This window comes from Adelges cooleyi, unplaced genomic scaffold, assembly GCF_023614345.1.
Source record: "Adelges cooleyi isolate 19-005CV unplaced genomic scaffold, UGA_ACOO_1.1 ACOO_flye_CR_arks_rails_tigmint_CR_PRNA_651, whole genome shotgun sequence".
Taxonomy (NCBI): Eukaryota; Metazoa; Arthropoda; class Insecta; order Hemiptera; family Adelgidae; genus Adelges; species Adelges cooleyi.
In genome coordinates this window covers 6,576,435-6,590,868 of record NW_026096352.1, presented here as the reverse complement: position 1 = coordinate 6,590,868, position 14,434 = coordinate 6,576,435, and the positions used below count along the sequence as shown (strand labels likewise).

At 34.1% G+C, this 14,434-nt stretch overlaps 2 protein-coding genes across 2 annotated transcripts in view; both read left to right on the top strand.

The window, feature by feature from the left end:
- The first annotated feature begins 985 nt into the window (after positions 1-985).
- On the top strand, positions 986-4,457 carry LOC126844779 (facilitated trehalose transporter Tret1-like). Its single transcript, XM_050583188.1, has 6 exons — positions 986-1,022; positions 1,086-1,454; positions 1,921-2,177; positions 2,291-2,506; positions 3,868-4,122; positions 4,233-4,457. The coding sequence occupies exons 1-6, from the start codon at positions 986-988 to the stop codon at positions 4,455-4,457; spliced, it is 1,359 nt and encodes a 452-aa protein (XP_050439145.1).
- Positions 4,458-6,126: 1,669 nt separating this feature from the next.
- LOC126844431 (fez family zinc finger protein erm-like) overlaps positions 6,127-14,434 on the top strand; it is a 39,073-nt gene continuing 30,765 nt past the window's right edge. The window contains exon 1 of the mRNA XM_050582622.1: positions 6,127-6,740. Coding sequence (XP_050438579.1) covers positions 6,383-6,740 — 358 coding nt within the window. The 5' untranslated portion in view covers positions 6,127-6,382. The remainder of the gene's footprint in view (positions 6,741-14,434) is intronic.

The window sequence follows — 14,434 nt, the reverse complement described above, 5'->3', positions numbered from 1 at the left end:
GTGCCATGAGCACCCGGAAACGTTGCTGCACATGTAAAATTCAGTTATCTTGGGTCCTGGTTCGAACATATTATTTTCTCATTTTCTGAGACATAACCGTGAACTCGTAACTGCATGTATTGGACGTTACAAGACCCGCGACTTCGGTTTCTTGAGCCAAGGTCCGGTTGATGGTTTTGTATGTTTTAAGGCGGCTCAAACACACACTATGTATGATATAGGTACACACAACTTACTACTCATATAAGATATTTTGTTATTTATCGAATATTGATAGTGGAAATTCAAATATTATTCAATTATAATCTTACTAAAATCTATTTAGATGTACTCCGCTGTCACATAATGTAAAATTGATGTTTATAATACGAGCGATGGCTTGAAATATCAATGATTATTAACGATAATTAAGTTTTACAATGAGGGTGGCTTATAAGCTCGATTGATTCAATGAATACTGCATAACTATTTTGTTTCGATCAAAGTCTTTTTGTTGAGCTATATTTCGGTCAGGGCAGGCCAATTGGATTTGCATACCTATACAAATGTTCAACGTTCCTAATGATCCCATACAGCATTACGGGTTAAAATGGAAACGGAGCAGCTACGCGAGTCGAAATGCCAATGCGGAATTTTGATTTGCAAATGGCTCGGACGGGTTTTTAATTCCATTTTTAATCCGTTGTAAATCGTTAACTTACGACAAAATTTGTTTTGACTTGACCGGCTGCATCTCACGCCACTAACATTTGTTTAACAACTGTTGATGTCGGCCGTACCACGTGGAAAAAAACTCAAATGTTATTTTGTTTTGTTCTATAGTCTGTAATATTATATACATAACTGGCCTTGTGTATGCAAGAAAACCATGGGTGATTATTAATAAACAATCATTACCGTGAATCCATCCGTCCTTTTAAGATTCGTATGTTTTTCAAGACGCTCAATTTGTATTAAACCAAAGTGTTCTTATAGGGTTTCAGACATGAGTATTTTCCCCCAAGTGTATGCTTCTGTCATCGGTAAGTGTGCATGGTAGTTTTGATATTGTTTAAGTATTTATACAATTTTTATTTGGATGGCAGCCACCCTAGGCGCTTTAGCAATGGGAATCATTATTGGATGGTCTTCGCCCGCTGAGGAGATGTTGGAGAAAGGAAAGTTCGATTTGCCTTTTAAGGTTACCGTCTCGGATACACAATTGTACGGGTCTATGTTTGGTGTTGGTGCCGCTTTTGGAGCGTTGCCAGCAGGTTATATCGGCAAATTATTGGGGCGCTGTCTGAGCATGGCGGTATTTGAAATGTTCCTGGTCTTTGGCTGGATTTGCCTGACCTTTCCAAAAGGGGTGTGGATGTTGATCGCCGGTCGTGTACTGCTGGGTATCGGAGTTGGAGCCCTGTGCGCTGTTATACCGTCGTATGTCGGCGAAATATCTCAACCCCACGTCAGAGGTGTGGTCATCTTTTATTTTGTACAATGCATCGGCTTTTCTACATTATCATAATTAGGTTTCTAAAAATGCCTAAACGATTGGAACCCATACAATTGGAACGAAAAATGTTGACGGTATTCAACGTTCAGTCCCGCCTCATAGAAGTTACAGTACCAGCAGTAGTTATTACTACCACCAATGTTGTAATAGATTTTGAAAAAAACTAACATTTGGTTCGACTTTCATTGTACAATGAGGACATTTTTTTATTGTGTTACTTCAATAATATTATATAATGCAATTATGCATTGTTATGTTGCATATTATGCAACATAACGATAACAGATATTCTTATAGCTCCTAGTCTCTGACAATGTAAAATTGTAGCTTCTATCTCTAGTATTTAAGTGCTCGAGAGCTAGTAAAAGCTAAAATTATTTTAATCTAAATGTTTTTAAAAAAAATGTAATAATCACTTTATTTAGGTTCTTTGGGTTCGATGTTTCAAGTGTTGGTAGTCACGGGTATACTGTATTCATACTCGTTAGGCGCGGTACTTAAGTACCAGCTTTTCAACTTTTCCTGCGGGATATGGTCGGTAATTCACATGATCGGCGTAGCTTTCATACCGGAGTCCCCTTACTATTACCTAAATAAGAACAAAGTCGAAAAGGCAGAACAGTCTTTGAAGAGACTGCGAAGTGCAAACGAAAACACGTCCGTCGAACTGGTCGAATTGAAAGTAACATAAATTAATAGATATGAGGGTTAAGGAATGAGGATTTAATAAATGTATAGATAGACCAGTTAGCAATGCAACCAGTGTGTTAATTTGTATTTCATGCTCTATCGCAGAAAATCATCGATGAACACAATGCGGTGAAGCACAGTTTCTTACAAGTTATGTCAAACAAAGCAAACCGGAAAGCTTTGCTCATCGGAATGGGCTGCATGTTCTTCCAACAGTGCAGCGGTGTCAACATGGTGGTGTTTTATATGAAAGATATATTCGATTCGACCGGAAGCAAGATCAGTTCAAACACATCGTCTATTATTGTTGGATTCGTTCAGGTCTGTATCAACTAGTAGTAATATTGTAGTAAAATGCAATAACGAACTATTTTCATAGTTTTAACTACGATTTTGCAAAATACAAATGCATATAAAATGCATGACAAACATAGTGGTCATCATAGAGTATAACAGTCTCTCATTGCGATCACAGGTCTTAATTACTAAATTGTTCTGACTGTACCTAAGAATAAAATTCCTGATAAAAACGATTAGAATTTGTAGAAAATAAAAATATTAATTACCAATAAAAACATTGTGGTGTCAGGTTTTATAAAATCGTGTCATTGTAATTTTAGCTTTTTATCAAAAAAAGTTTGGATAAGAAAATGTATAAGAGTTTTTACAAAATAGTTTTGAATTAGCCGTTCTTAATTAGTAATTGTGTCGTAGCCGAAGAGATAAATGCGGCAATCACTGTGCTCTCACATTCGCTGTTAGTGAATCTCGGTCGTTGGCCGTTTCTCCCACTGGGGGGGGGGGAGCAAGGGTAACCGCCTGGAGAAAAAAATGGCCACCCGACTGACCCACACCGGACCATGTCTTATTACAACAGTTGTGATCCAACCTATAAGGTTGAAAAAAATACTCGCATTCACATTACGGATAAAGAAATTGTAAAAAATATACTAAAAAAAAATTTTCAGCCGAGTCTGCAACCACGAAAGAGCATTTTCATGTCTCGTTGAAGTACTAAATAAATTTTGCGTGCTACAACACATAATTTAAAAAAATTAACATCTCCATTCACGTCAAACTAATTAATTAGTTTCTTGTTCATATAACTTAGATATTTTAATTAAAAATGAGTAACATTACACAGAGCTATGCAAAAAAAAAAAATTGCAAGATGACAACACACAATTAAGTAATTCAAGCCAAAGTTTAGTTAAATAGTTTATTAGCAATCTCCAAGTACATACATTTGCTCACAAACACTTCAACAATAATTTTACAAATAATCAGCTCGGACAAGCTTGCTCTATCTGTAATAGACTTTGGTTTTAAAAAGATTTAGGTCAGCGCTCACGGTATCTTCTGTCGTAACTAAAAACAGTATAAAATTACAAGCCAGTGGGCTATCTATATTATTTATAGACCCAATAGACTCAGATGCTGCGGGTATTATTAATAATAAAAATATATTTATAATCAATGGTTAAACCAACTATACATTTAGTTGGGCCAACTATTTATTCAGTCATTTCAAATATAATTTGATTGTGTCCTTAATCCTTATAATAGTAACCATAATTATTACAGTGGATCCGAATGTATAGTATAAACGTACAGACTATATTTTTTGGTTATAGCGATTAATAATGGATTTTGAATGAATGCAAATCATTGTTTGATTTCAGCTCTTTATGACGCTTGTTACAATGGCGATAGCAGACAAAGTAGGACGTCGGATTTTGTTGATCGGTTCGGGCTTGTTAATGGGCTTTAGTTATCTTGTCATGGCCCTCTATTACAAGGTTTACCAGAATAGCGCCTCAGCGGTCGCCAATTATCACTGGGTGCCTCTGGTAGCGATTGCCTTGTACGTTTCGGCATTCTCTTTGGGCTTCGGTCCTATACCTTGGGTGGTCATGGGTGAAATTTTCTCCAACGAAGTAAGTGCCGTTATGCTTATAACTTGCTGTCCGCCAACGGCTAAGACAGTGGATTATAAATGTTATAACGTGTCATCGATTACGGTGCATTAACCATGTTTTCGTTTTAGGTGAAACCGTACGGTACTAGCATTGCAACTTTCACCAACTGGTTTTTAGTTTTCTGCGTCACATACATGTCGCACGAGCTAAAGAAATGGGTTGGTAATGCCGGCACGTTCTTTACGTTCAGTATGTTTTGTTTTGCTGGTGCTCTGTTTGCGATACTAATGGTACCAGAAACCAAAAGTCGGACTCTGGCTGAAATCCAGGCACAACTGACCGGTGACACGTAAATCAGATTCCCCCACTCTCTCTAGTGTTTATTTTTAATTATGTCTAATTAATAATAATATTACCTTGCAAAAACCATAGTGCGTTAGTTTTATTTGAACAGAGAAAGAACCATTAACAATGGACCACTTATAACTAGATGTTACATGAATAATATACCGTTGAGCCACACACGCTAAATTGTTATTCTTCATTCAATAAAACGGTAACAACACACTACGTCACAAGTACAACACAACTTTTGCAGGGAACTTTACCACTATCCATTTATACTTAGTTTATTTTATTATAAACTCACCAATATGTAATTATTAATACTTGTTTTAGATTTAGGTATTATAATTAATGACCATGTACCATATAAAATTAAAAAATAGTAAATTATCAAACAAATACCAATTCTTGAATATTATCAGATATTATGATGTGTTCAAGAAAATTTCAAAAACAAATTAAAAAATCTTAAAATTAAAATATCATTATTTTACCTAATGAACTGAGAATGGGCAGTGCAGATACGAGCTTTCATCGCAAAGATTATCCCGTTCTAACTTTCAAACTCTAATAACATTATAAAAGTAATGACTCAAAACTGGTCATCGACCCGATTACATGTTCAGTAATATATGTTTCTATGTAACTTTCAAAATTTGATATAAAAATAATTGATTTAAAAGGGGATAAAAATATGTTGTTAAAAATTGAGATTAGATTGTATAAAAAATAACAGAAAAAAAATCACTGTATAATCAATGATCATTATTAATTACATGTGAATGTATGTATATTGTGCATAGTATTATTTAAATTTATAGTATAATGTATATCATTTTATTCAAATTAATAATATTAAATATAATTTTAAAATGTTTAAAACTGTCCGGTTTAGTTCGAACACCAGAAATGAGCACACACCTTCCGTTTTTACAACACTGAACAGTGAACACCGAACACGGAACAAAAATCAATATTCAGTTCAACTATTCAGTTTTCATTCCGTTTCCGTGTACGGTGTTCGAACTACACCGAACACTGTTCACTGAAAAATAAAACTGTAGTGTGTAGATACGAGGAGAAAAACACTTCATTTAGAGCACCTCGTAAATCACAAATATCATATGATATATTTTTAGTGTATACATTTCCAACCATTTTGCGTTGCAAAAGTTGAATATTATCTTTTACTTTCTGCATTTATATGTGTAAAGTATATATGCACACGGATTTGATGGGAACGACAACGCGTTAAGTTACAAAGACTCGGCTAGAGGAAAAGTCACGGGGAGGCAGCACGGTGGTATATGAGGAGAGTGGAAAAAACGAGCAGAGGTAGGTATAATATAGAGGCAGTGGCGGCGACGGCGAGCCCTTGTCAGTGTAGGTGTGGAAGAAAAACCGCAAACATACATACAGATATATGGGACATGGGATAAAACACTGGGCCGTTGCACATATTATTATATAGGTTTATACTGGATATATGTATATAATAGCGGTGTAGACAGAGAGTAAACCACTGCGGCGGCAGGTCCGCGTTGCGGTTAGTCAAAAGCCGTTTTGTGGGAGGAGTGTGTCCGGGGCGCCGCCTCCCGTTCGACGACGAGCTTCCTGCGGTGCCGGGGCCGCCGCCGTGCATTACCGTCCCGAACGGATTATCGTCCGCCACCGACAACGGCACAGCAGATCACCAAGCGACACGCTCATTTATACAATTCCCGTTATCGCGGACGGGCCACCGACGCATCCCGGTTGTCCCGCTAACGTATCGCGTGCACCTGTCGTTGTCTCTCTACTACGCTGTTGTGTCCATCCACCATCATTGTGTGGCCGAATATCACTATCCGCACTATCGTTGCACCAACATCACTCCATCCGGACATTTGCGGCCTCCCGTCGTACGATTGTTTCATCGGCCGTGGCCGCTGCCATGGAAGTATCCGTGTCCGCCGCGCCAATAGACTTTAGCGTTTCCGTCAAGCGAACGTCGCTCGACCGGTGCTCGTCGTCGTCTTCGTCGCCCACCGCGTCGGCCGCCGGTGCCGTCGGATCGCCCCAACCGTTGCCGGCGGTACGGCCTCGTCCGCCGTCTGGACTGCTCGAATACATACAGCTTCAACACGGCACGGCCACCACCGGCGGAACGGCCGCCGACAACGACAACGGACATCGTCGTCATCATTACCCACAGTATCACCACCACGGCGGCGGTGGTGGAGGAGGAAGAGGAGAAGGAGGAGGCGGGAACAGTGCGTTTCAGCTGGTTACGCCGAAATCAAACCACAACGGTAAATCTATTATAATTGATTAAATTGTTAAACTCGTGAAAATTACAATATTAAATCGGACATTTAACTAAGTTGCTCTAAAAATCATAGTTTTGTTCGATGACCCTAACTGGTTTATCTTGGCTCGACTGACATAGTAAAACATTAAAAATATATTGTGTTAGTATATTCGAAAATAACTATCATTTGGCAAAAACTAACTTTAAGATCACCTCATGGCCAAGTTAAAGTGACAGGGATGGATATTTTGTGTAATTATACAGCTATCTTATAAAATCTGACTAATTAAATCGCTATTATGCTCAATATTTTTTACACTCATACTTATTTAATATATTTGTGGTAAGAACTTGAAAGATCTTGAATAAATAGAGATAGTCATAACAAACCAGACAATAACATAACATAAATAAACAAACCTCAGATTAGTATGAAACAAACAACGATAACTTATATTATGCTGTGGCCGATGACATGATGTCAATAGACGATAACTAATAATAACGATTACTTAAAAATCAAATAAAAAACAAAAATATGAACGGCGAGACAATATGTCTTTCATAGCGCAACGATAACCGCCGCCCGTTTTCCAATTCGGAATTCCCCTTGCACACCACGCCCGGCAAGATGAGACAAATTCCACATTGTCTAATACTTATTCTTATACTATAACGAAATGTTTACTTTTATTGGCCCGCCGGACACCGCCAGCCTGCGTCCACAACTATACTATTCTTTAACAATGAAAAAAGGTTTTGGAAAAAAAAAATATATTTTTTCATTAAAAGTTTTAATTTAAATATAATAATTAAACAATTATTCGTTCATAATTCAAGTGGGTAGACATTGTCTCATTGTCTCCCATGATGCTTCGCCACTGGAATCCTCAAGCTTCCGTCTATAATAATTAACAATAATTATAAATCAACGAATGTCTAGATTTGAATACACGAAAAATATACATAGTTAGACCAACTGAAATTATAGTTAATACACAATACATTTCTAGTTGAAATAACTAAATAAATAGTTGCGCCAACTAAACATTTAGTTGGCCGAATTATGTGTTTACTAATTAATTATTCCAACTATAAATTAATTGAGTTCATTATATTAACCATAATTTTTGTTGGTCCAACTGTGTATTTGTTTTCAGTGTGACAAGTTTTGTCGTTTATGTTCTTGATAAATGTATCTAAAAGAGCTTAGGTTTTTAAATTGATCTACCTTCTATACACCACAACTAGGTTGTGAATTAGGTATGGTGACTATATAGTAAACAAGTATATAGTGTGATTCAATAATAATAATTCACTTATTTTCTTAAAAAATAATATTCTTTTTTTTTTTTAGACACTAGTATTTATGTTATTTTACAATATTAGACAATATTCAATTTTTATTTTTTTTAAAGCTTTGTCATCGTTTAAAACTAAAATGGGAACCTATATATTTAATAAACTTTTTAAACCAAAAATTATTTGCTGAAAATGGTGACTGGTCGATAGTTAATATTACTATAATTGTTACCAAAGTAAAAATTTAGGACAGGAGGTGAAGCGCGGTAGCATAATGCCCGCAGATAAAAATAGTACTTTACTCAGTAAACCCCCTTCATCCCGTCCTAAATGTTTTATCTTTAGTAACGTGTAACTTTAAAAGTAATGAACCTAGGTACATTGTTTATCGACTGCAGTCAACATTTTAGTATATAGTTTTTAATTAATAATGTTAATTACATATTTACGTTACCATACAACTTTCAAAAGTTAGTGCACTGTAATACACTAAAAATGGAAAATAATTAGTAATTTAAAAAAATTGTAAAACACCTAACATTAAAAAAAAATGATTTTGTATCTACATAAAACATGTACAAAACTGCAATTATTTTAAGAAAATTATTATTTTATTTAATAATAATCTTAAATCAGCCTGAATTTTCAAATCACAATTATTATAAAACTATATGACAGGATACTAAACAAATGTATATAGTATAGTATACAACCGAAGTACATTTATTGTAATTATAGCAGCTTACAGCTAATGTTCAATAGTTATTTTACAATAAAATATGACCGAGTGATGAATATTATTTAAAAGATATTATAGCACAAAGGACTAATTTCATATGTTTATAAAACGTTCAATATAATAGTTTATTGCTATGAAAAGTATCATTGTCGACTTTAATAAATTCAAAGCTAAAACTAAATTGTCATTATTATTACAATTATGTTTGTATTATTTTTGTTAGTAATATGTGTTCAAATATCTCTAAAGGTATATAAATAAATATATACATAGGCAATTTTTTGCGAAATATTCATTTAAAGCTAAAAATCTTGTGTAAGTATATTTATTAATATATAGGTTTGGGGATTCTTTTTTAGCCATTAATTATTTTATCAGACCCTCACAGCGCCCTTTGCCGCGTTCTTAACTATTTTTTATAGGTTAATTTGGCTGCCCAAAACGTTTTACTCGGCCTATGTTGGTTTTAGAGAAAAATAACTTATTAGAAAGTACATTAAATATTTTCTTAAAGTTAGAGCGAGCGCCGTATTATGTTTTCAAATTGAAAAATATGTCAATTTGTCTGGTGTTTTTCTTGATTTCGAAGGGAGGAGGGTTGAATTTGTAGACTTATACTAGGTACATTGATGTACGATTTCCTGATCTTTAAATATGTAAATAAATACATTTGTACAGTAGTGAAAACATTATAAATTATAATGTATTTATGCATACAGTCGGAGTATCGCAAAAAGCTCCGGCCAACATTTACAATACTATTTAGAACTGAATGGTTTTCTAAATAATTAAATTCATTATTATATATTAAACAAATTTTTTTTATCCCTTCTGAAACAATTACAATCCATAAACTGTTTAGTAAAAAACAATATATTTTTTGCTCAGCGTGTAAGCTATTTTGTAAATACTTCGTTTGTACTGACTACTGATAGTTACTAATACATAGTAATAATTATTTGTAAACGTGCTTATCTGGTTGTAATATTTCTTTAGTTGTATAAGTATTATATTAGTAGGTATTGTAGCGATAGTTTTTTGCCTGACATATTATTGGCAATAATAATATTCCTCAATGCACTGCATTGCACCGTAACAGTCTATAAGTACAAACAATAATAAACATATCTAATGCAAACCATTTAGGTACACATAATAATATTTGCATTTGATCTTTGCGCATGCTGTTAATTCGGGTCGAACAAAACACCACACGAACCTTTCCCGCCGTTTAAGCCAAAAATCGTCTTATTAATAAAATGATTTGCACAAAACCTGCATTGTGTGCAGGTCTGAACTGAATTATCTGTACACGCAAATGATACTCAGTGTTAGAATCTGGTTTACTATGATAGTATTATGGCTCCAACTATGTCAATGTACGTCAAAGCTGTTAATTGTTATATCATAATACAATACAGGAACGGTGTACTTTAATAAATCTTAATGAACCGAAAAACCATACTACTATTACCATTAGGATAATGATAATGGTAATGATTTCGCATCGGATTACGCCCGTATGATGCTTCTGCGTTATGTTCTATAAGTTTATAATAATATAAACACGCATTGGTGTTTGTTCGCGTTTAACGACCCCCCCCCCCCTCCACAATTCACGGTTAAGTAGTAATAATAATACATCGGTTAAATTAAAAACACAAAAATTAATAGCGTTTCTCTATAACACTAAAGGAATAATAATAATAATAATAATAACAATAAAGATATACACACCTTTTAGGCTCGTTACGCCACTTAAGCCCCGATGGGTTCGGATTACTGCGGGACGAAACGGCTTCACCGAGTGTATACATTATGTTGTACATAGATGCCACTAAAATCATAAACTATTACATTTTTTGTCTGTTTATTTCGACACGTTTTTTTGAGTTTTCGGGTAGTCTCACTTCCTCTCTCTGGCGAGGCGACGATCTGTAGAAAGAATCCACTATATCCTCTGTCATGGAACGGCAGAAATGTTCTGATGATGCTCAAAAAATTCTGCCATAACGGTGAAAACCATATAAAAAAAAAAAAAAATCAGTATAGACAGATAAAAAAGTAAAACACCAACATTTTTCTGTTGTTACGCCTGCTATAAAACAATATGACGTGTAATGTGTTTGAAAAGTTACTAAAAAACGATTGAAACTTTGATGTCACATTATTTATTCCAAGGAAAAGTGTGTTCGATATCTCGGGAAAATATTTTTTTAACATACATGTTCACCAAAGAAGTAAACTATTGAATGACATCGTATTTTGTATCATATGTCATTTAAGTAAATATTTGGCAAATCTTTTAATTCTCTGTTGTCTTTCAAGCATAAAAAGCCACATTATTTTATACAGTGCAGCAGAAATTAATTAAGTTAATAAGCTGCTCATTAAATCAATTTTTTTAATCAGTTTGTTGAGATTTTAATTTCAAAATAAATCAGCAACTGCTATTAGGTAATTGTTTGGGTGAAACATTAAAATTTGTATAGCTTCAATAATTTTTCAATAATACCGTTTTCACAAGACATGGGGGCATAATAATATCATAATTATAACAGTTCTCTTAAAATATCCTTATACTAATTACATATATATATTTATTTTTTTTTAATTTTATTTATTTAACTATAAAAAATAGTTTACGCCCATGGGGCAATAGAGTACAGGATAATATTTTTTTTAAATTAATTATAAATAATTACAATAACACTAATTAAAAAATTATACAAAAATAATTAAACGACATTATTAAGAATCATTTTTAACCTGGCTAAAGGAATCTTAAATAAATCCAAGTTGTAATCATGTACTGCTTTATTAGAAGCCATTAACATGCGATTTACCGGAGAATAATAACTAATTTTGTTTGTAGGAGGATATATGAAATAATTGGTTTGAGCGTAAGGAAAAGGAAGGAGCATTAAGAGAAACAATATTTAATATTTCAGGACAGTCTATAGTATTATTAATTAGACCATGAATCCAACAAACAACTGCAATAAATTGACGATGAGCTAAACTAGTCAGTCTAATATTAGATTCAATAACTTTTAGATCTGTCCCGACTTTGCCTATTTTATATGCTATCATTCTTAAAAAGCGTCGTTGGAGGCTTTCAATTTTGTCAGATAACCCTGATTGATATGGAGACCAAATGACAGAACCGTATTCTACTAAAGACCGCACAAGAGCACAATATAGTACTTTAAGGCAGACTGGGTCAGAAAATTCCCAACAATTACGTTTAGGGAAACCCAAAAGTTCTTAAAGCTTTATTATACACTACAGTTATGTGTTCTTTGAAAGAAAGATCAGAAGAAAGCGTAACCCCGAGATCTTTTATATGAGAAACTTTAACTAAGTTAGATCCGTATATACTATAAAAAAAATATTCAATACATCGGCTACGATTGAATGTTATTTGGAAACATTTACTTACATTAAGACTAAGACTATTAGAAACACACCACTCATGAAATCTGTGCAAATCTTCTTGAAGATTGAAGCAGTCATTTATGGATTCAATATGCATGAATATTTTTACGTCATCAGCGAACAGCAGACATCGTGAATGTTTAAAAATACTAACAAGGTCATTCATAAATATTATAAACAATAAAGGTGACAAATGCCCACCTTGTGGGACCCCACAAGTGACTTTACGACTAGATGAAATAATATTTCTTATTTTAACTTGTTGTTGTCTACCAGTAAGATAAGACTCAAACCATGATAGCATGGGTTCCCCCATACCATACATTTTTAATTTATGCACTAGGATGGAGTGATCTACGGAGTCAAATGCCTTTTTAAAATCAGTATACACAGCATCAACTCGACTACCTCTGGCAACAGCAGAAATTATATCAGAATAAAAGACAAGCAAATTAGTGACAGTTGATTTGGAAGTTCGAAAACCATGTTGAGAGCTAGATAATATATTTTTAAAAACTACAGATAATTTTTTTTCTACTAGTTTCTCAAACAGCTTAGGCAAAGCGTTTAATTTAGATGTTGGTCGATAGTTAAGTATATTTGAGTTATTCCCTGATTTAAAAACAGGAGAGATATAACTTGACTTCCATCTACTAGGAAAGATCCTAGAGGACAATGATAAGTTGAAGAGGAAGTGTATTGGACGAGAAAGTGAATAGCAACATGCATTATAAACTATATCAGGAACGAGATCTGGTCCATATTTAGTGATTAAGTTAAGCTTTGTTACCGCATCAAATATCTCAGAAATGGTAAAAGAATAAGAGGACAAAGTGTTGAGATGAAAATCTTCATAGGAGTTAAATAAAGTTGGATTATCCGAAGCGACATAATTAGAAGAGAAAAAATCACTAAACATTTCAGTTATATCATTTATATTTTCAGACCATTTGCCATTTAGTTCCATATTATTTGGTAATGAGTCGTTTTTCTTTTTATCTTTGACAAACTTCCAAAAGTACTTGGGATCATGGATAAGACTTTTTTGAACAGCATTTAAATAATTAGAATAGCATTGCTTAGATAAAAATTTACACTTAGCTCTAGTTCCCGAGAAATCATTATAAATTACTTGAGAGCCTGTGCGCTTAATTTTTTTATGTAATTTATTTTTTTTATGTATTAAACTTCGAAGTTCCTTGGAGAACCAACTTGGATAAGATATAAATATAAATATAGTTTTGGATTAGATTGGGTTAAATAGAAGAATTCGAATTTTTATTTTAAAATAGTTCAAAGATAAGTTAATTTTTGTAGTTTAATACACATCAATAGCGATTAACTTGTGATTTGATTTTTGTACTTAAGTAGATATTTTAGAGGCTATGCAAACTATGTGGGCTATGGTAATGTCCATTCAGCGTTTTTGTCACTCAAACAAAAAGGCTTTTATTAACTTGATCGTTTATCTTCTTCGATTGTCGAAATCTTCATTTGTATCAAGTTTACTACTTTTCAAGTTGTGTTTGGGACGGATTACACGGGCTGATGTTTATTATGATAATAGATGTTGTTACAGTGTTATAGCAAATAACAGATCAGACGGTATATTCATTACTGATTAATAAATTAATTGCATTTTAACCGGCCGACAAAGCGCGTTGATCAAGCGATACAGTACATCTAATAAGGACCTTGATTTTCGACGTTTTTGGCGGTCAACACGGTACACGAACAGTCTTAAAGCATTATTATAAACCCTCGTGTGGGCCAGTTGATGTCAGCTAAAACCTATTATATCGAGTGGGGTTGGACGGATGATTCGGCGGCCGGGTCTTACACGTCTGTTATTATATTATTATGTTTTAATTTATTAAAACACATAAAATATTAACCGACCGCAAATAGACTTTTAAGCCTTGGCGAGTAATCATGTAATATGTATCGGTTGTACAAAGCAGCTTTATATATAGCTAATATATTAAGTTGCGATGAGGCCGGATTTAAAGTAAAGTGTGTATGTGCGGTTCACCCTAAGCCCAGACGATTGGTCGTCGGGACGTGCCCGGAACAAGCAAAAATATAAAGTACTCTGCCGCGGCCTTTAACGCCGGGATTGCCGCTTTTGCAATTTTAAAAAGGCCAGCTCACACAGGGGGTGAATAGAGAGAGAAAAAAATTGTAAGTGAAAACGGATTTTTGTTGCGTTCAAGACA

What these genes read in the sequence shown, in the direction of transcription:
- LOC126844779 (XM_050583188.1), top strand. Translation starts at nt 986, where the DNA reads ATGAGTATTTTCCCCCAAGTGTATGCTTCTGTCATCG. An exon ending in ATCTCAACCCCACGTCAGAG is followed by an intron (nt 1,455 to 1,920) that starts GTGTGGTCATCT and finishes CACTTTATTTAG; the next exon opens with GTTCTTTGGGTTCGATGTTT. An exon ending in TTATTGTTGGATTCGTTCAG is followed by an intron (nt 2,507 to 3,867) that starts GTCTGTATCAAC and finishes GTTTGATTTCAG; the next exon opens with CTCTTTATGACGCTTGTTAC.